This window comes from Geotrypetes seraphini, chromosome 4 (genome assembly GCF_902459505.1).
Source record: "Geotrypetes seraphini chromosome 4, aGeoSer1.1, whole genome shotgun sequence".
Lineage (NCBI taxonomy): Eukaryota > Metazoa > Chordata > Amphibia > Gymnophiona > Dermophiidae > Geotrypetes > Geotrypetes seraphini.
The window spans coordinates 87,722,959-87,745,972 of record NC_047087.1 but is presented as its reverse complement, the minus strand read 5'-3'; the positions used below and the strand labels follow the sequence as shown (position 1 = coordinate 87,745,972).

The window sequence follows — 23,014 nt, the reverse complement described above, 5'->3', positions numbered from 1 at the left end:
TCAACATATCCGGCCGCCGGTTCAGCGAATTTGTCCAACTTGGAACCTTAAACTCGTCCTTGGGAAATTGCAGGGGGCACCTTTTGAGCCCCTATCAGCGGCCACTTTGAAAGATGTCACACTAAAAACAGTTTTTTTTGGTGGCGATGGCTTCAGCAAGGCGAGTATCAGAGCTGCAAGCGTTTTCTTGCAGGGAACCCTTTTTGCGTTTCTCGGAGGCTGGGGTGACGGTGCGTACGGTACCGTCCTTCCTGCCTAAGGTTATTTCGTCCTTTCATGTGAACCAGAGTCTGTTTCTGCCATCCTTCAGGAAGGAGGATTGGGGGAAGCGTTTTTTGTCGGTACGGCTCCTGGATGTCCGCCGTATGCTTCTCCATTATTTGGAGGTGACGAATGCTTTTCGCCGGTCGGACCATCTCTTTGTCGCGTTCGCGGGTAAAAACAAAGGGATGGCGGCGTCTAAAGCGTCCATTGTGCGTTGGGTCAAGGACGCTATTGCTTCGGCATATGTGTTGTCAGGGAAGAAGGTACCGGAGCACCTTCATGCTCATTCCACTCGGGCTTTGGCTACATCTTGGGCGGAGTCCGGGGGGATGTCATTAGAGGAGATTTGCCGGGCGGCCACTTGGTCGTCAGGGAATACTTTTTCAAAGCATTATCGGTTAGATGTAGCAGCCCGTTCAGAGGCGAGTTTTGGCGCGGCAGTGCTGGCAGAGGCGGCATTGGCGTCCCACCCAGTTTGAGTTTGCTTTGCTACATCCCACTAGTCTCTGGATTCATCTGCTGCTTTGCTATGGAAGGTAAAATTATGGTCATACCTGTTAATTTTCTTTCCTTTAGAAGCAGCAGATGAATCCAGAGCCCCTCCCCAAGTGCACGGGCTGTGTGTAGGGTGTTTAGGTCATTAGGTTAGCCGGGGCTATGGTTGGTAAGTGTATTATTTCATGTCTGAAAAAAAAAAAAAAAACAACAACAAACACAAGAAACGTCAAACGAGAAAATATCAATGGGATTCAGAAGAGAAAGACACATTTTTTACTGGAATGGAGTTTGTGGCTGCTCATTCTCCTTTCGGGATGCTTGGGCAAAGTGCATAACTGAATCAACAGAAAGAACACCAGGCTTTAAGGCCAACTGTTAATCAGTTCTCTATCTCCACCTGCTGGTCGATGTGAGCTATACCCACTAGTCTCTGGATTCATCTGCTGCTTCTAAAGGAAAGAAAATTAACAGGTATGACCATAATTTTACCATTTTGGTTTCAGTTCTTTAGGTTATTATGGGGCAAATAATTATTTCTTACTACCCCACAGCATTACGAGTGATCACACACTTACAATTAGAGGAAGGCTGAATGCTTGAAGTCTCATGAGGAATGGTTGGCATGAAAGTTAGATTGTGGCCTACCACACAGCTGCCAACAAGGAAGTTAATTCCGTAAGACAATGTGGGTATTATTTCTCCTCTTTTCTTCACAGATATGTGGAGTTCAATTTGGTATATGACAGAGGCACAAAGTTTGGCCTTGCAACACCAGGCTCGAGGATTGAGAGCATTCTCATGTCCCTTCCCTTGACTGCTAGGTAAGAATTTACTGTTGCCCGACACTGAAACTAATACGTATCTGGTTGAAGTGAATGATATGAACTCTCTTGAGTGTAAAGATGTCCTGGTCATAACAACTTTATTCAAAATTTCCTGACCCCCCAAACAACAGTTTAAAATGAACATTGGAGAATTTGGAAGTGGGCTGCTTTTGGAAGATGTCTCAGATCAGTGCTCCCTGAGAAGCTGATGGAAATGCAGGGTCAAATTGCTGGATACCAGCTTTCAAAATCCCTTACGCTGTGGTTCAAGACCTCTTTGTCAGTCCTATCCTGCAATGTTACACTTTAATATTTCAGTCTCATGGCTTCCACTTGCAAAACTGGGAGTCTAACACTAAAGGATCAGTTCTCTTGGCTGCACTAATGAAAAAAAAAATCTAATTTTCCACCAATAATTCACTGCAGTGAAATATTAATCAGAGAGAGAGAAAGAGAAGTTCCACTGTACAGAATGTACCAGTTTTCCAGTGCTGATTAAAGACCAGATATGCGCGTAGACTGCCTTTGCAGTGCAGCTTTTCCGTGTGTCCAGGCTAAAGAGTTGCACTGAGACAGAAATTTCACCCATACCTGCAGGAGTTGACGCTAGTATTTACTTGCTCACAGCCCTCTGTTTCCTCACAACCTATGTTCCCTCTAAGCGGAGCACATGAGCAATCGCTCATACATTTCCATGGTCACTTACAAAAATACAGACCTGACTTCCAAACAAAGTATACTGTGAACGTTCTCTTGTAACCCATTCTGGACTCCTTTGGGAGGACGGGCTAAATAAATGAATAAATAAGCTATAAAAAAAATTACTTAAACTAAATCAATTACCATATGTGTGATGGCCTTTTATCCTATATACAGAAATTTCCTCCAGGAACATGTGGAAACCCTTTTTAAACTCTACGTTAATGTAATGTAATGTAATTTATTTCTTATATACCGCTACATCCGTTAGGTTCTAAGCGGTTTACAGAAAATATACATTAAGATTAGAAATAAGAAAGGTACTTGAAAAATTCCCTTACTGTCCCGAAGGCTCACAATCTAACTAAAGTACCTGGAGGGTAATAGAGAAGAGAGGAGAGAAAGGAATAGAAGCAGAAGGGGGAGCCGTTGAACAGTAGAATTCTGGAGAAATTTAAATGATAGAAATAGAACAAAACAAAGACAAAAGGCAAAACAATAGATAAGATTAAAGATAAATCATAAGCTGGAAAGAAAAATAAAATAAAACTTTGTCTTCAATCCACGGTTTCAGCGTCAGTGATGAAGTGGAGCAAGTAAGTTTAGGAGGAGCGATTGACGTTTCCAGAAAGGGCTTCTTCAGGGAAGAGACTTGGCAGACAGTCCCAGGATGCCTATGTCTCCTCCCCTGCGATGTTCTCCCATCCATGCATTCCCTCCCAGACACACTGCCCGTGCCCCAGCTGTTATCACATCCTCTGGTAACGTGTTCCAGAGCTTAACTATTCTTTGAGTGAAAAAATATTTCCTCCTAATGGTTTTAAAAGTATTTCCCTGTAACTTCATTGAATGTCCCCTAGTCTTTTTGTAACTTTTGATGGAGTAAAAAATCGATTCACTTGTACCTTTTTTATACCATTCAAGATTTTATAGACTTCAATCATATCTCCTCTCAGCTGTCTCTTTTCTGGGCTGAAGATCCCTAACCTCTTTAGTGTTTCCTCATATGAAAGGAGTTCCATCCCCTCTATCATCTTAGTCGATCTTCTTTGAACCTTTTCTAATTCTGCTATATCTTTTTTGAGATATGGCGACCTTTTCTAATAGTTCCTAGCATCTTGTTTGCTTTTTTGGCTGCCACCATACATTAGACAGAAGGGTTCAGTGTATTGTTTGCAATGATACCTAGATCTTTGTCCTGGGCACTGACCCCTAAGGTGGTCCCTAGCACCTGGTAATTATGATTTGGATTATTCTTCCCAATGTGCATCACTTGATTTTGTTCAGATTAAATTCCATCTGCCATTTAGATGCCTAGTCCTAAGGTCTGCCTGTAATTTTTCACAGTCTGCAAGTGTTTTAACAACTTTGAACAGTTTAATTTAATCTGTAAATTTAATCACCTCACCCATCATTCCAATTTCCTTGTTCTCTAAACCTCACCAATTGTAAAACTCCAAAAAATAACAAGATCAGAGGCCAGTGGGTTCTTATACCCTCTGAATTAATAGAAAGACAATGATCCCATCCCACCCTAGATCAATACAAAAACCAGGCATCACAGAGTATCAGGAATTGAGTAAGGAAAAAAAAGAAAAGAAATCCACCCAAAGTCATGGGGTATATTCATAATAAAACTCCTACCCTTTGGGGTCATATGTTGCAAATAGATATCACAAATACTCCCTGCGTGAGCGGAGTGCTGGGCATGATGGACCGCTGGTCTGACCCAGCAGCAGCAGCAATTCTTATGTTCTTAAATTAACCCAGAAACTTTGTGCATACTGAAGTGCAAGTATAAATGTGTGAAAATTATCCCAGGAAATGTATGTGCTAATTGGAAGTATGTGCGTACAATCACTTTGAAAATTCAGGAAAGACAGAAAACAAGTATTCACATACGCTTTATGAATATGTTGTTTTAAAACTATTCCCTTAGTCTAGGGATAGGGAACTCCGGTCCTCGAGAGCTGTATTCCAGTCGGGTTTTCAGGATTTCCCCAATGAATATGCATTGAAAGCAGTGCATGCACATAGATCTCATGCATATTCATTGGGGAAATCCTGAAAACCCGACTGGACTAAGGCTCTCGAGGACCAGAGTTCCCTACCCCTGCCTTAGTCCCATATTCTATAAACGACGCCAGTAGGTACTGTACCAGTGCCTATGTTAAGTGAAAAACGCTGTTTAAAACACCTTTTAAAATGATTTTCAAGGCACCTAAAAAATGCCGCTGGAATCACACCTAGGTAAGTGCTTTATGGCAGTGGTATTCAACTGAGTCCTCAGGGACCACCTGGCCAGTCGGGTTTTCAGGATATCCACAATGAATGTGGCTGACAGAGACTTTGAAACCCCAACTGGCCAGGTGGTACCTGATGACTGGGTTGAGTACCACTTAATGCCATTGTAGACGTGGCTTAATGCCAGAAGTAGTGTTAGGCACTGTAAAGCACTTACGTAGGTGTGATTCATGTCAAAAGTAAGCACCCTGATAACCCTGGTCTACATTCCTGCCTTTCCCAAAGGTCTGATTCTTTAAATGGCATCATTGCATGATTGACACGCAATTGGCAGCCACTGAAAAGCGCCGTTTAGAGATTCCAGGCCTTAATGCCTGGTCTGCCTCCTACCAACAGGGCTGCCATTAGATGCCTTGCGCATAGGCGTAAACAAATTTTGGTTAAGCAAGTGTTAAGTTCACTTCATACAAGTAATTCCAAACTGTATGTAGTAGTGATCAATATTCTCTTTGTTCAGGTGGGAGTATATGCACACACCGTCAAGAAATTCCAAGGAAGCAGAGATCCTGGAAGTCCTACGGCACCCCAAGGACTGGGTGCATTGATGTGCTACAACCAAAGCACCTTGGAAATTTTGAACCTTGCTGCTCGATGTCCATGCAAGGTCCTTTCTTCTGTGAGCCAACTATATGTACCTTGCAAGTTTGCCCCAAGCTGTGAATGTACCCTTTTTCAGTGGTGTTGGGACTCTGAATTTTATTGAAGGCTGACCTCTTCATTTACCGGATCCACTAATCAGGCTATCACTGCCCATGACTGGTGTGTTTTGTATTTAGGGACTGATTCATGAATAATCAAGAAAATAATTTTATTATTTCAGGTGAGATCTCCATGTATAATGTGACAACTAGAAATCAGGGATTTTCCTTTTTTAAAAATAAATAAATCTTCTAAACAATGTGAATCAATACTGAAAGTTCTCTGGTTTTAGGAAACTTAAGAGCAGGTATCACTGAATGACGCCCCGTTCCAATGGCTTGTTTTTTTCTTTTCATTCTAAGATCAATATTACTGTGTAGAACAGTTTTGATGACATATTATTTCTGTGCTATATGCCATTTGTTTTGCATGTGCAAATTGATTCTTTGCAGGTTAGGGTGCCCTTTAATTAGTTTGAGATATCTGTTTATTGACAGTTCACATTGGGTCAGACCTCCAAAGCTGGTGCATTTACAATTTCAGAATCATTCTTAGTTTATATCCCATATAAGGCATTGAAACCTGTGAAGAATTGCTTGGCAGTGGCGTACCTAGCATGTGTGAAACCCGGGGCCCATCATTTTTTTGGAAACCCCCCCCCCCCAATCTGTACGAAAAACATGATTTTTAGTGACAAGCCACACATCACACATGAGTACCTAGGAAAAGGCAGCATCTTACATACTGCAGTGAGCAGTACAACAGCAATACACCCATTGTAAAACTAAACAAGCCAGACTAGTACAGATCAATCCTACACCGTCAATCCTAACAGAAAACCATGTCCTTCGAACACAGAAAACACCTTCGCCTAGTATGGAATGTCATCACAAACTAACCCCTCCCCTTTTATAAAACTGTAGTGTAGATTTTAGCCACGGAGGTAACAGCTCTGACGCTCATAGCACCACGGCTGGTGCTAAAAAACGCTCCACAGTTTTGTAAAAGGGGGGAAAATAGAAATACATAGACAAAGGTTAAATTAAACCAGCAAGAAGCTGGGCTCTGCATACAATGCAACACCACAGAAACAGTGACACATGTCTCCTAAAGCAATAAATAAATAGAAAATTTTTTTCTACCTTTGTCTTCTCTGGTTTCTGCTTTCCTCATCTTCTTGTTACTCTCTTCCATCCACTGTCTGCCATCTCTCTGTCCCTATATGGCATCTGCTCTCCTTCTATGCCCCTTCCAGAAACTGTATGTGTCCCCCTTCCTTCTCTCCTTTCACCCCCCATTGGTCTGGTATCTGTCTCCTCTCCTTCCCCCCTGCTCTGGCATCTCTCTCTCTGCTCCCTTCCTCCTGTTCTTCCCTGGTCTTCCTTCTCAATTTGTTTTCTGCCTCTGTCTAAATTCTTTTTTACTATTCAGTCCTCAATTTCCCTCTTTCACTGTGTCTACCTATAGCTTGCCACCTCTTTCCCTCACCCCTTCCAGCAACTAACTCTATCCTCTTCCCTCAATCCTGCATGTGCCCTTTTTTCTCTCTCCTCCCCACTTCCTTCCAGCATCTGCTCCCCCTTTCCCTCACACTTCCATTCAGCAGCTGTCCCTCCCCTCCCGCACACTTCCATTCGGTGTCTGTTTCCCTCTCTCTACCCCTTCCATCTACTGTTCACCCTCTATCTCGCCCCTTCCATTCACTGCCCTCTGTGCTCTTTCCATCCAGTGCCCACCCTCTCTCTCTCTCTTCCATATGGCATCTTCCCTCTTTCTATGCTCCTTCCATAAACTATCCCGTGCCCCTTCTCTTCTTTGTCCATGATTGATTTCAACTCTGTCACCTCTCTGATTTTCTCTCTCTGTCACCACCCCCTCCCCTATGCTCTGGCATCTCTCTCTTCTCCTTTCTTTTCTTCCCACCCCACGGTCTAGCATCATCCCTTCCCTGAATCCCGGCATCTCTCTCCATTCCTTTTCTTTCATCTCTACCTCCCCCTCCATGCTCTGACATCTCCTCCTTCCTTTCCCCCTTCCTTTTCCCTTGGTCTGGCATACCTTCCTCCTTCCCTCCATGCCCTGGCATCTCTTCTTCCCTCCAAGCCCTGGCATCTCCTTTCATTCCCTCCCTCATCTTCCTATTCCCTCCAGTTGGGTACAGCAACACTCTCCCCAATTCTCTCCCCCTCTGCTCCCTTTCCTCTTGTCATCCAAGGCCTGGTGTCCTGAACTTCATCGGGCAGCAGCAGCAGCATTCACAATTCACTGCTGTTGCTGGCTTCAGGCCTTCCTCTCTGTCGGGTCCTGTCTTCATGAAAACAGGAAGTAGGCAGGACCTGCCAGAGAGCAAGGCCTGAAGCTGGCAACGGCAACGAACTGTAAACGCTGCTGCTGCCCGAAGAAGGTAATGGCGCCAGGCCTTGGAGCACCGAGGCAGACCGCTTCTCCCGCCTCCCAGACGAACCCCTGCTGACCCTCCTATCTCTCCCCCCAAGTGAACCCTTCTGACCCTCCCAACGACATGACCGAGCAGCAAACCTCCCTCCAGTAACGTCGGCAGCCACAGCACACTAAACAGGCTGCTTCGCGGCTTTCTCCAGCCGGTGAAGCGTCACTGATGACGTCATCAGTGACGCAGCAGAAGGACTCACCGGCAGGAGAAAGCCGCGAAGCAGCCTGTTTAGTGTGCTGCGGCTGCCGACGCTACTGGAGGGAGGTTTGCTGCTCGGTCATCTCGCTGGTCACCTTAAGTAAGGAGGGAGGGAGCGCGATAGGGACCGGGCCGGGGCGGACTGCCCCCCCCCCTTGGTACGCCACTGTTGCTTGGCCAGTAGAATTTCAAAGTACACAATGTAAGTGGGAAGAATTTGGTTTTATTACTAAATATTGTAATCGAAATTGAAAAGCACCTGTGTGGTCAGCCAGTGCTGACTGTGTAAATGGAGGTTGGTTTGTTTTTTTTTAATACTGGGCCACCAAGCAAACCCCTTTTACAAAACCGTAGCACATTGAAGCTGTTACCGCCGCGACTAGTGCTAAAAACTGAGGTACAGTTTTGCAAAAGGGGGGAGGGGGGAGTTTGTCAGATGAGTCGATATACAGTATAGCCAAAATTTGCCTAAACAGTTCAGGATGTTCTGTGCATTATGGACCCAGATTCTGTAAATGTTGCTATTTGGAGCATGGTTGTCAATCAAAAAAATGGTGCCATTTATAGAATAATCACGGCAGACTTAGGCATCCTAGACATAGGTGTCCCTCCGTCAGGCCTGCTTTTCACTTGCCTAATTTGACGGCACCTATGTCGGACGCCTAACAGCACTGAAGTCAACCATGCCTGTTCTCTGCCCATAACCATGCCTGTTTTTTAACATAGGTGTCCCTAAGCGTTGGATGGCGCCTCCACTTAGGTGTTACTAAGTGTCTGAACTCTTGAATTGCTTAATTTTTATATTTTTTTATTGGCTGAAAAGTGACATGGTTGATTAACATGCCAATTAAAAAAAAATTTAACTTTGCTGCAGATCCCGAATTTAAGCGTCACTCAGTGGCTGTGATTAGGGTGCCGTTATAGAATATGGCCGTATCTGTATAACTGCAATATTCAGCTGCTGTACAATTAAATTTATCCATATAAAAGGACTGTAAAAATAACTTGTCTGTACAGTAGAGTCTCGATTATATGATTTAATTGGGACTGACAGGTTGCTGGATAATACAAGACCCACTGCATCCACCTGACAGCCATACTCAGAAACTTTGCCCCTCCTTTCAAATTGCCTCTATTTGGCTACCTGACTAAAGGTAGCTGTTCCTTCTCCCCTGTCCCCAGTCTACCATTAGAAACCCTAGTAGTCCTACGGTTAGTTAAGAACAGGAGCGTTGGCTTTTGCTAATGCCCGTACAGACTCTTTTTTGAAAATGGCTGCTGCAAACTCTGGCAGTCATTTCAAAATGAAACCTATGCAGGCAGGAGCAAAAGGGACCACTAGAGCTTCTAAAGGTAAACTCCATGATGGAAGAAGCTAATTTTGTCAAATTACCAGGGGGAGGTCTGAGATCAAGGAGGTGGAGTGAGGCAGCTGATGTTCAGGGATAAATAGGCAGAGAAAGAGGTACCTTGAGGAAGAGAGTGGGTGGAGCCTAGTGAACCGCCAGTCAGTTAATCTGGAGCATCGAAACCGATGTTCAATTAACCAGGACTTTACTGTAACCCGTTCTAAGCTCTTTGGGGAAGACAGGATAGAAAATGAATTAAATAAAGTTAAGACCATATGTTCAGCCGTCTGGCTTATATTCATAAGAGAGTTGAATATCTGAATAAAGATATAGGGATAACTTTATATCTTTGCAGATAGACCTCAGCAACATCGGCCCATTTAGTGGCCTCTTGAAATGATGGAAACTATGAATGAATATCCTACTGATTTTGGTTATGCATCCAATAACTGTACAAAGCTCAAAGGCTTAGGAGTCCTTTTATCAAGGCACGGTAGGGGTTTATATATATATCTCCCTGTACTGTAGTTCTCTTTACTTTGTTCCTTTTTTCCGATCTAGCAGCAATCCAGACAGGCAGCTTGGGCAGCATAAAGGTTCTTTCCTCTGTTGCAGACACAGGAAGTTGTATGACAGAGGTGGAGCACGCTGGAGGAAAGATCTGCTGATGCCACCCAAGTTGTGTCTGGATTGCAGAGGACGGTGGGAAAACTATGCAAGCCTCAGAAATGTAGTTGAGTCCTTAGGGCAAGTGGAAAGCTTTACAGGATATAGACAATGCTGAACCCGATCCAGCAGGTCAACGAGGATACCTGCAGCGTGGGAGAGGGCTGGTGAAATTTCTTCAGGAATAAGCAGGAGTAGTGGTCTGTGGGGAAGTGGGGGAGAGGAGGAAAGTCCTCTGTAGATGTTCACTTATATATTACACTTGATATATTTGTGGGCATATGAAGATGGTTGGTTGTGGGAGGTTTTGTTTTGGGGGTTTTTATTTTTTTTTGGGGGGGGGATTATATCACTTGGCAGTTTCTGCGCGTTATGGGTGAAAATATAATAATAACAATAATAGTTTATTTTTATATACCGCCATACCCGGGAGTTCTAGGCGGTTCACATCAATCAATCATTATACATACAGTACAAATAGATATTTAAAATTGAAATCATCAAAAATTTTGACAAAGTTAAAAGCTTATAGTGGGAAGATACAAACAATTTTAAATGAGATAAAAGTTATTAAGTAAGTAAGGTTGCCAGTCTATTGAATAATTGAGTTTTTATCTGTTTTCTAAAATCAAGATAAGAGGAAGCTTGTAACGCAATTTTGGCAAGCCATGTATTCAGTGTGGCCGCCTGAAAAGAAAAGGTTCTGTCAAGGAACCTTTTGTAATGACAGGATTTTATTGAGGGATATGCAAACAAGTGTACTCTTCGAGAGCTCTTATTAATTTAACCCAGGATAAAATGAGGGGTAGCATGTCAAACACTGCTTTGTAGCAGATACATGAGAACTTAAATAAGACTATGGATTCCAATGGTAGCCAACGAAGCTTTTGATAGAATGGAGTAATATGCTCCCATTTTTTTAAACCAAAAATAAGACGAACAACCGTATTCTGAACTACTCTAAACTTTTTGATACACACAAGCCACATCCCTAAATGTGGGTCTCAGCATGCCTTTTCATCCAATAGAGGAGTAGCCTTACAGTTAGTGCAGAGAACCAGGGGAACTGGATTCAATTCCTCCTGCAGCGCCTTGTGATTCTGGGCAAGTCACTTAACCCTCTATTGCCCAGGTACAAAATAAGTACCTGTATATTATATGTATTCTGCTTTAATTGCAACCACAAAAAAGCAGTATCCAATCTCATCCCCTTAAACCAAGAAATGATGTAAGAGATTTGTGGTGTATCTTGCTTTTAACCATGCTGTGGATGTTTTATAGTAAAAATTAAGACAAAACGTTGAAGGCACATCAATAAATATATTTTGCTACCAAGAATAATTCCTGTTTAGAATATTTCAAAAGTAATTTAAATAGAAATATTATCTTTTCAATCTGTTATTAGATTGTACAGATTTGCTATATCAAAATTGAATTTTAAAAAATTATTTTTATATAGCTATTTATTCTAAGCACATGGCTGTATTAAGATTCTTATGAATAAAGATATGACATTATAAATCTTACAGATGTTTTGTACACTATTCTATTATTTTTTTTCTCTTCAGCTCAGTAGTTCCTTCTTTGTCCTTTTCCTTCTAACTTGGTCAGAAGCAGTACTTTTCCTGTTTAATAAATCCTCCATATCATAGTTACGGGCTCATTGCGGCAGCAACAGCAGTCCTGAAGCCAAAGCCCAGGGCCAGTGCAACAGTATTAGATGTCCAAGGTGAATCTTCAGCCTTTTGAACCCCTCATTAAATTTCAGGTCTTTAGTCTGCCCCACACCCCACTACATCATGTTCTAAAACATTAAATTTTGTTTCGTATGTATGTACTGGGACCGGTGCTATTTAACTTATTTATAAATGATTTGGAAATTGGAACGACAAGTGAGATGATTAAATTTGCAGATGACACTAAATTGTTCAAAGTTGTTAAAACGCATGTGGATTGTGAAATATTGCAGGCGGACCTTAGGAAATTGGAAGGCTGGGCGTCCAAATGGCAGATGAAATTTAATATGGACAAATGCAAAGTGATGTATTTGGGAAGAATAACCTGAATCACAGTTAGCGGATGCTAGGGTTCACCTTGGGGGTTAGTGCTGAAAAAAATTATCTGGGTATCATCGTAGATAATGCGATGAAACCTTCTGCCCAATGTGTGGCAACGGCTAAAAAAGCAAACAGGATACTAGGAATTATTTAAAAAGGGATGGTTAACAAGTCTAAGAATGTTATAATGCCCCTGTAGCGCTTCATGGTGTATTGCGTTCAATTCTAGTGTCCTTATCTCAAGAAAGATATAGTGGTTTTAGAAAAGGTTCAAAGATCAGCGAACAAGATGATAAAGGGGATGGAATGCCTCTCATATGAAGAAAGACTAAAACGATTAGGACTCCAGCTTGGAAAAGATCTGAGGGAAGATATGATTGAAGTCTACAAAATTCTGAGTGGAGTAGAATGGGTACAAGTGGATTGATTTTTCATCCTGTCAAAAATTACAAAGACTAGGGAACACTCGATGAAGTTACAGGAAAATACTTTTAAAACCAATAGGAGGAAAAAATTTTTCACTCAGAATAGTTAAGCTCTGGAATGCATTGCAAGAGGTTGTGGTAAGAGTGGATAGCGTAGCTGGTTTTAAGAAAGGTTTGGACAAGTTCCTGGAGGAAAATTCCATAGTCTATTATTGAGAAATACATGGGGGAAGCCACTGCTTGCCCTGGATCGGTAGCATGGAATATTGCTACTCCTTAGGTTTTGGCCAGATACTAGTGACCTGGATTGGCCACCATGAGAACAGGCTACTGAGCTTGATGGACCATTGGTCTGACCCAGTAAGGCTATTCTTATGTATGTACAAATAAGGGCAATTTTCAAACGTCATTTTATTCAGTATGGATTATTTGAAAATTGCCCACTTTTCTTGCAATTTGTTTATTTATTTATATCCCACCCTTACCCAGGGCGGGTTACAAACTTGCATACAAAATGATAACATAACATCAAAAATACATACATCATCAACAATACTCCAACCATACAAAACAAAAATACAACCATAAAATGCACAGGCGACTAGCACCTTATTATCATTTTTGCCTTTTCATTAATTAACAGTCTCAGACCTTATATTTCATCTGGCAGAAAATATACCACTTCAACAGTTTTTCGAAGTTTTGTATATTCTGTTGCCATTTAATATACTCGGGAAGATTATTCCATTCAGTTAAATTAGTCAATTTTTTTTTTTAAAGTTTGTAGCTATCAGGACCTATTTGCTTTGACTGTAGCTGCTTTTTACTGGCCCCCAGAAGCTGCTGCATTACACAACTGCTTGTTTTTGCCTAATGATGGGACCCTGCCAAAGCATACCTTCTAGAATATTATCTAATGAGATCTAAATCCAATTAGTAGGCCTTTCACCCTTTGACTGCCTCATTCTTTTAGATCTTGTGACCATCACCTTTATTCAGCATGTTAATCCACTCTGAGAATAACACTGTGCCCCCTCTGAATACCACCCAGGTTTTACCATTAATTTTGAGCAAAGTATTAATCTTTAACTTGTGAGTCCACTTAAGGCCTCTTCTATCAAACTGTGCTAGCAGTTTTTAGCGCAGAGAGCCACGCTGAATGGCCCGCACTGCTCCTGATGTTCATAAGAACTCTATGAGTGTTGGGAACAGCACGGCCATTCAGTGCAGCTCACCACACTACAAACTGCTAGCGCAGTTTGATAGAAGAGGCCCTTAAATACAGAAAGAGAGTCAACAAATATACTCGGATCTTTTTTTAATCAATTTTCAAATAAAGACAATTCTTGAATACAGATTGAAAAATAATAATCCCCAGAAAATTATGTGGTGACAAAATTCACCAATTTTAAGAAATAATATTAATTATTTAGTCCACAACTTATAGGACCCAAGAAAGGAAAAATTATTGAAAGAATTAAAATATAACTAAGAGGACAAAGTCAGCAGCTGGTTCGTTTTAAACTGTGGGTAGAGCTGTCATTCCTATCATTACTCTCCCCCCCTTCTTTAGCCACAATAAAGTCCAACAATTGCTTTGGTTCAAAAAAGAAAAAAAAATTCCTCCTAGTGATACCTAACATTTTGCAGGAGATTTCAAAATAAAAAATGCACCTAAAGCTTGAACTCATGGCCTATATGCCAAAAAGTCCTTTTCTTCTTTTCTGTGTCACTTGATATATATCAGGAAACAAATGCACTAGTAAACCAAGAAATTGTTCATTCATGTCTGAAATAAGTCTGAAGAATTAAATCCCTATCAAATTCCAAGGCAAACGTCATTATGAGAGTAGTTCTCTCTGTAATTACTTCCAATGAATTTTCCAGAAAATTAGTTAGATTCATCTCACCACCATTCACTCCTACAATTTCAGTAGGAGTAGAATTAGCTAATTTATTCCTTATAGAGATATATTGAGCTCTCAATATTGGTGGTAGGTTCTCAGTTGGAATTAACAAAATCTCTTTCAAATATCTCTGTACTATTTCAACTGCTGACACAATTGGAGATTTGGGAAAATGTAACATTCTCAAATTATTTTTCCTGTTTGTTTCATAAATTCTAACTTTTTCTGACTATAAGATCTCTCTTTAATAAGTTTCACTTTTAAGATCTTAATTTGATTAATATGTTCTTCTTGTGTTTTTATACTCTCACCTTGTTCTTGTAGCACTTTACCTTGAGTGTTTACCAGGGAATTGATAGAGCCACAGTCATTTCATAACATTGTCATTGCTTTTCTGAGATTGGAGTCCATGATTTTGATAGCCCTCCACAATTCGTCCATATTGACAATAGCAGGCTTTACCATCTCTCCAAACTGCATGTTCTCTCTCCCAGAGGAAAGAAATCTCTCCAGTCTCCATGCACAGTGCTGATATCAGGGCTCCAGCAGGATCCACTTCAACTGTCTGTTTCCCTCCTGCTGCTCCTCCATGGCTAGACACCTTCCTTTCCCCTTGGGAGGACTGTGCCACCTCTTTCTCCGCAGGACTTTCCCTTCTGGGTTGAAGAGGAGCCTGCCCATGATTCGGGCTCAGTGAGACCCACCAAAACTAAGGTTCGCCGTTGAGTTCAACTTAGGCGTCCCTCCTGAAGTTGACGTTGCCTCCGTCACTTGATGCGTCTGCATTCTTACAATAGTGGTTTAGATTAAACGTCTTGAGTTCCCAGCCATTGGAGGACCAGGCCGGGTACTTCCCTTTTGCTTCCCCATCACAAAGAAACCAGCCAGGTAGAAAAAAGAAGAGATATTATTGGGTCAATGATTATGAATCTAGGGAGATCTTTTTTTAATTAGACTAACAACAGATTTATGACTAATTTTAATAAGTTTCAAACTTTTACTAGGCTGAGTTCCAAAAGTGTATGAATTCAACTATTTGGTTTAGAAAGTTGCAAACAGTCAATACAAAAATATATTTATTTTTAATTATATTGTGGGTGCTTAAATCCCTGTTTGGCCCTGTGTATAATGGAAATTAACATACATAACATCTGGATCTGAAACAGATTGCGAGACACCATCCTTACCTCTCCCACCTATTTTCTTGACATACAAGTCTTCTGCCTTGGAGCAACTATTATCTGCTATAAATTTGCCTAAAATCTCAGCTGTTGCATAAGAAATCAGACTCCATTTTGGGCAAAATGAATATGGTATTAGATGTCTCTATTCCATTGTCTTATGTTGTGGTTTTATTTGGGGCATTGTTGAAACTTAAGAGTCCAATTGATACCCATAAAAATAGACTTATTATTATTATGTTGGGGGTGGCCATGCAATTAATAACTAGAAATTGGAAGAATTGGGATGGGTTGAACTTTTCTTTTTGGTGGGAAACACTTTGGGCTCCTTTTACAAAGGCACGCTAGGGCCTTAGCGCACGGAATAGCGCACGCTAAATTGCCGCGTGCGCTAGCCACTACCACCTCCTTTTAAGCAGGCGGTAGATTTTCAGCTAGCACGCGCTAATCCGGTGTATGCGTTAAAAAAGCTAGCGCACCTTTGTAAAAGGAGCCCTTGGTCTGTACTATAGATATGAAAAGATGATTGTAGAACAATCTGGCAATAGTAAGAGGTTTAAAGAGATTTGGAGTCCATTGGAGGCATTTGTCAGGCAACAAAATGATTGAATCTTTAAATTCTGGATTTTCTTAGATTTCTACACACATCCAAGTAGGGAGGGAGGGAAAGGGGGGGGATAGGTTGGGTTAATGTGTTTCAGTTGTTTGCAAGAATACAAGTGCTGTAACTTGATATTGTTGATTGAATATTTGTTGCACTTTGTATAAGTTTTGAAAATCAATACAGATTTTAAAAAAAGAAATCAGACTCCATTAAAATGTTTTATGATCTGCTCAAGTTATTTGCAGTTTTTCTGTATTCGCGGGCCTGTTAATCCACTATCACAGTGAATATGGAGGGAGAAGTGTACAGTATTTTATCTTGCTTTGAATAAACAGTCTATTGTTTTCATGGCTTGGTGCTCTTGGTCTATTTGCTCTATATCTGCAGATCAACATCTCTCATCGTTTCTGCAGCTTTGGGAAACATACATCTCTGATATCTTGGTATTTTGCATGTCTTTTTTTTTTTTTTTTTTTTAACAATTCACTTCTTCAGCAGAGTTGTTGCTTCCTGTCTCAGCTCTACATTAGTTGTAGATTCATAGTGATGATCTCAGCAGCTAGGTAACCTCATTTCTTACCAAGAGTTGAAAATCTAGGTCCACAAAATTTTAACAAGGGGTTACATCTCCTGTTTCCAGCCCCCACACCTTAAAATCACCTACAGGCACTTATAGGCAGCCTGCACCGGAACTTTCTCTTGGACCCATCCCACCCCTTCTGGCACACTGCTGGAGGTGATCTAAGGGTGGCAAGGAAAGGGAGAAATGCCAGACTGTGCACAGAAGGGAAGGTAATGCAGATCGACTGACAGGGGTGTGTAGCCAACATGTACCCTTGAATGGCTACGTGACTGCAGCTTCATCTTTTACTTAGGAGCTGAAGTCACTTGTTAAAAAACTGTTTAAAGATCAATTCATCCCTGGATTGTTTAAGTAATCCTTCTAAGTGCGCTTTGTGTTATAAAAAGTCATCATGAGCCTGACCTTTAAAGTTTAAATGAGAAAATTATGACAGGTTTCCTCAGGAGACTGCTTTTTAGGGGTATTGTTAAAGTGAATATATCCTTAGTCCATGCTTGAGTAATCTAGTCTTTAAATAGAACTTTATTCAGAATCAAACATGTAAAGATCAACTAAGTGGACAAATATCAAGATGAATATCATTCATTTCTACCTGACAGCATGATCCAGTAGTAAAATGGGGCTTAAAATACATTTAAGTACTGATCATTTAGTTGATTGTAATACCAACCAAACATCTATTCTGTAATCTAGTGTGTATTAGTTTGTTTTCACATCTAGCAAAAGAGTGCATTTAAAATCTCTGGCTGTATCCTTTCAAATGTAATTTCATTGCAAGCATAAATGTTTGGTAGCTCTTTTCAGTTTAATAGTGTATTTTACAAAAGGCCTAGCCTGTCAACTTCCAAACTCTGCTTTAAAAATTATATATATCTAACAACAATTAAACCCATAGCTATGTATGAAGGAACCACACACACACACACACTCTCTCTTTTTTAATGGATCTGAGTTCAAGCCATCAGCCCTCACAAGCAGTTGTGCGAGAAGCTATTGGACCGCCAAAATAAGGGTTGGAACGCTTTGAAAAGGCTATTATAGCACCAGACTGAGGCTTGGAACGCACATTGGTTGACTAGTACACGTCGGCTGAAAAACCGCACACTCTGCAAGAAAGTAGTCCATTAACCCACAAGTCCCCAAACGTAGTTTAAAAAATATCAGGCGGGAACGCCGCAAATCAGCTATCTGCAGCAACATTTCAACAAGCGATAGCTCCTCCACACTTATCTGGGAATTCCCTCCCTGTCAATGACGCAAGGGGGAGTCGCCTGGACTTTCCGGTGGACTGTACCAAATCAAAAGAGGGGCATACCTTCACTTGTAAGGGTTACAGTAACAGGACATATCGACAACAGAGTGATTTGGAGTTCTAACACATGAGAATTTTCGTAAAACATTCGTGCTCTTACAGGCCGCTATGGATAAATACTGCCATCTCTGCCTCCTCACTCCCGATATCTACACATGCAAGGAGGAGATGGTTCGCCCCACGTTCACGATGACACCCATCGAGTGAGTGATACCACTCCAGTAATAGGGGAGAAATTAAAAAAAATAGCGAATTAAAAGTAGACCAAAGAATAGGTAAAACAAAAAGCACAACCAATAAATCGGTTTTAAACATTTAAAAAAAATCAAGGGATCGGAAGGATCGAACGTGGGGTCTTGCGCTTCTGCCTGATTTCCACCCATTTCAAAGGTGCAGTGGAAGGTCTCTGAACGGGGGAGGGGCCGGAAAGTGCTCCGCTCTGTGGTGTGAGACTAGAGCAGGAACGGTGGATCAAAAAATTGGAGCGTGAGAGCCACGGAAGGTGAAGCGGGGTTGTGATTGTTTGGGTACGTTCTCTGGTACTTCCATTTGGCTTGAGAGTAATAATTTGTAGACTAAAGGCTGAGCGAGGCCCTGAAGGGGAAGAGGTATCCGCTCCACTGCCCTGTCTCTGTATATAGTAGCTTTCAAGCCAGGATGTTATGTAGATTCAATAGAGTGGCTGTTTAGAGGTGGTCCGAAGAGTAAAGAGAAAGGGATTGATTTTTTTTAGGGGGGGGGTTGAACGTCCCTGTTTTTGTACTTTGCGTTATATTTTGGATTCAAGCTTGTTTTTATTTTGGATTCAAGCTTGTTTTTATAGTGTGGCTTTAATTTGCGCGCTTATGCTTCTTGGTTATTATGTTTGTGTGGGAACCAGTGCTGGAGTGTGATGAGGCAAAGAGACGAGATAGGAAGTGACACTGTTCGTAGTTGGTTGTTTCTATGTGCAATGATTATTATTATTTTTTTTTTTTAGGAAGTTCTTACATTTTTAACACGTGTATTCTTTTTTAACACGTGTTTTCTTGTGTTCTTACACGGGTGCTTGGGAAGGAAGATATCTGGCCGTACTGTATCTGGGCCCAAAATTTTCTCCTTGCCCTTCCCCCACCCCGTCATGAAATGCAAATACCTGAGTTGTTGAAACCTGTCCCTCCAGCTGCCAGAACTCTTTAAACTCAATAGCTGATAGCAATGTGTCTGAGCCTGGAAAGTGGGTATTACTTCTGCCTCACAACTTTGGGCTTGAGGGAGGGTATTGGGTGGTTCACATAGATTTCCAGGATATTTTTGGTAGGGCTGGGACTGTAGGGATATTTCCGTATTAACACCTGAGGTTAGGCCTCCATGATGTCATCAAGCCTGAACCATTGTTTCAAGAATCTCTCTGCAAGCAACTTTCCAGCATGAATTTTGCAAGAAGTAAGAAGAATGATGCATTATGGGGATGTACCCGAATGTTGCTATTCAAGGGCATTCATCTGTGCTTTAATAATGGGACAGTGTGAATCTTGAAGAAATTATTCTGTTCTTATCTGTCTAACAGCCCTGGGTCTTCCAGCATATATGATACTTTATACAGAAAGGCTATTCATCAAGTTCTGTTTCTGGATTGGTCCGAGGAAGTCATCTGATGAGATTCAAGAAAAGAAAGGTGCTAATTAATTAATAATTAGTTAGTCTGTGATAAGGTCCGGGGAAGCTCAGATCTGCTCACAGATGTTCTAATTGTAAACTTTTTCTTTCAATAATTAGACCTGTAAGTTACCTTGTGTGATTCTCTGCCTGAGAGATAGAAATTCGGACATTTAAAAACTGTTCTGAACTTAGCACAGATAAACGGAACTTATTGCTGATGATTTATAGCCTCATCAAGGATCTTCAACACGTGTAACTTTTACAACGGTATTCCTGACGTCTTCCAGCTGACAAAAAGTTTTCTCTTCCACCTAATCGTGCCGGAGAGGCTAATTAAGGGTGAGCATACGGAAATTACTTTTATTAGCTTGGGAATTAGATAGGAATCATTTGATAAAGGTAAAGGGTTGAAAAGTTACCTGGGTGATAATATAATCATTTGCTAATCAGGGATTATTATTATAAGGAATAGTGTGTGTGTGTAACAAGAAGTTTTACTTAGTTGTCTAACCATTAGATTGTGATAATCATGTACTGAGTTTCATTTGTGTAATTAGATATTTTGAACAATACTTAGATTCTGCAGCTGGCTTGTGAATTATATTTTTCTATTTTCATAATAAAGATATTTCTCATTAGCCTGGGTTTGTGTCGTATAATTAGACCATGATATTTGAACTTGATTAAAAGGTTATGGTTTTCTCTAGACCACTTAACAGAAACGTAACGTGTTTATAATACTGCTAAGTGAACCATAAATCCTTCTACAGATTTTGGGGGCTCGTCCGGGATATCTAGGTTTCTAATTTACGACTGTAGCTATGTCTGTGGACACTGAGACTCAGATTTCGTGGCATGCTCTTGAAAAAGATGTTTTTCAGAAATTAGCTGTGCAAGTTTTAAAACAGACAGATTCTGATGTGTATTTTTCTGACCTTGTTCGTTTATTACATGCAGATATAGAGGACTCTAATCAGGCGTACTGTTCAGTATTGCAGCGTCTCCTACATGCTCGTACTAAACCTACAGGAGAAAATTATTCAGAGCTTATCTGTGCGTTGTTGGCTTTTAAAACTTCTATCTCTTCTGGTTTATCTCACCAACGTCAGCTTCAGAGTGATTTATATGAGCAATTAGAGGATTGTAAAAATTCTTTGCAAGCAGAACGGACTCGTAATGATTCCCTTGAACTGTTAGTTTCTAATTGTGAAGATCAACATTCCGACTTTGATCAGGTGATGTCTGAGTTACGACATCAATGTTCTGAGTTGAATGCTGAACTTGAAAGTCAGAAAAAAAGTACAGTGGATATTTCTTGTGTTAAGTGTACATCTTTAGTGACGCAACTTAATACTGTCCGGGCTCAGAAGGCAGATTTACAGCTTTCTTTAGCTACTTGTCATAAAGATCATGATAAGAGTGCCGAGCTTGTTTCCAAGTTGCAGAATGAACTTGCAGACGTAACTTCTGCTTATGTTTGTCTGGGTGAAAAGTTAGACGCTACCGAACGTCTGTCTAATGATAAGGCAGCCCGTGCTGACAGGCAATTATGTGCCTTACAAGCGGACTTTGTTGAGTCTCAGAACCGACTCACCGATAGCGAGTTACAGGTCACAAAGCTAACTGACTCGTTATGTCAGGCAGATGCCGATAATTTGGCTCTGCGCCAGAATGTTCAAGATATATCCTGCCAGAGAACTGCGTTAGTTTCTGATGTGAAAGTTTTACAAGACAAAGTTGCTGCTATTTGTAGTGAGAGGGATATTAAAACTGTCTCTCCCCCTGTGTCACCTCTTCATTCTCCTAAACCGGCTCCTAGGACCGTCTTTCGTTCTTTTTACAGCTCTAGGGAGGAAGGTGGGTACAGGAATTCGCAGGAGTGTTCTGATTCTACTGCAGATGACTTGTTGCCTAGTAACAAACCCTGCCCTGAGAAATTAGTGCAGCAACCACGCCCATTGCAGCAACCACGCCCTGTAAGGTCTATCTCAAATTCCTGTGACGTCACTGAACCTTCTGACTCTAAACCACGCCCGGTAAGGTCAGTTTACAGTGAGCCTAAACAACCACCAGATGGCACCAAAGCACCAGACATTTCACAACATACTCCACAAAGGTCACAGCACAATAATGAAACAGGGAAAGAAACTCAAAAGAAAGGAGGTAGTTATACTATACCACCCTATCACGTACAGATAATGAAGATGTTTAAACAAATGATAGAACCTTTTAGAGAGGGAACTAAGCTAACTATTGAAGCACATTTGGCCTCAATACATGAGTTCTTTGAGACTTATGCAGTGACAGAGGACAGTGATAAGCTTCGTTTACTCCGTTGGTCCTTTGCTTCTGAGTGTTCTGAGACGTTGCGATCCATCATCACTGGTACTTCGGATGTGTTAGAGGTGGAACAACAACTCAAAAGACGTTATGGTACATACGCTGATTCCATTGAATCTCGCAAAGCTGCATTCCATTTGCGTTGTGGACTCCAAGAAAATCCCCGTGAATTTGCTTTCCGTCTGAAACGACATTTCTTTCCAGACAGGACTCCTTCTGACTACTGGAGGCATGTTTGGGATGGGAGCGTCAGGGGCCTGTCACCACCTGAACCAATGGATTTTTTTGTAGGGTCTCGCTTATTGGGGTGGGGAGCTGAGACTGAGGCCCACTGAGAACTGGACTGAGGAGGGAGGTCTGGAGAGGCCAGCCTAGAAACAGAAATATGGCAGATAAAGACCATATGGCCTGTGCTGTCTGTCTCTCTATACCAGGGTATCAAAGTCCCTTCTTGATGGCCGCAATCCAGTCGGGTTTTCAGGATTTCCCCAATGAATATGCATGAAATCTATTTGTGTGCACTGCTTTCATTGTATGTTAATAGATCTCATGCATATTCATTGGGGAAATCCTGAAAACCCGACTGGATTGCGGCCCTCGAGGAGGGACTTTGACACCCCAGCTCTATACCATCTATTATCCTTTCCTAGCCCTTAAAGATCCTATGTACTTGTTCCAAATTCAAATAGTCTTTGTCTCCCACCTCCACTGGAAGGCCATTGCACACATCCAGCACCCTTTCCATAGGAAAAAAAAACGTATTTCCCTAGATTATTCCTGAGACCTCTTTAACCTTCATCCTATATCCCCTCATTTTTGAGCTTCCATCCTACTTAAAGAGGCTCATTCCATGTATTTATGCTGCGAGGGATTTAAATTTCTCTATCATATCAACTCTCTCCTGCCTTTCTTCCAAAGTAAACACATTGATATCTTTATACCTTGTAGTGACCACTGACAGTTTTAGTTGTTGACAGATTCTATCCTGTTTATATCTTTGAAGACGTGGTCTTCAGAATTGTACACAGTAGAGGTTTCTATGCAGCCAAGCATTCTTCTGGATTTTGCTGT

General features: G+C 41.3%; 2 protein-coding genes across 5 annotated transcripts in view; both read left to right on the top strand.

The window, feature by feature from the left end:
* CPOX (coproporphyrinogen oxidase) overlaps window positions 1–5,493 on the top strand; it is a 34,635-nt gene extending 29,142 nt beyond the window's left edge. The window contains exons 6-7 of one of the 2 annotated variants that reach the window (XM_033943010.1): window positions 1,479–1,583; window positions 5,047–5,493. In XM_033943010.1, coding sequence (XP_033798901.1) covers window positions 1,479–1,583; window positions 5,047–5,134 — 193 coding nt within the window. In that variant the 3' untranslated portion in view covers window positions 5,135–5,493. The remainder of the gene's footprint in view (window positions 1–1,478; window positions 1,584–5,046) is intronic. The other variant, XM_033943011.1, reaches the window with a different exon arrangement.
* A 12,532-nt stretch (window positions 5,494–18,025) lies between these two features.
* The window catches only part of C4H21orf91 (chromosome 4 C21orf91 homolog), a 41,053-nt gene continuing 36,064 nt past the window's right edge, over window positions 18,026–23,014 (top strand). The window contains exon 1 of one of the 3 annotated variants that reach the window (XM_033943481.1): window positions 18,026–18,165. In XM_033943481.1, the coding sequence (XP_033799372.1) occupies window positions 18,071–18,165 (95 nt within the window). In that variant the 5' untranslated portion in view covers window positions 18,026–18,070. Of the gene's footprint in view, window positions 18,166–18,316; window positions 18,490–23,014 lie in introns of those variants that run through there. The other 2 variants (XM_033943482.1, XM_033943483.1) reach the window with 2 other exon arrangements.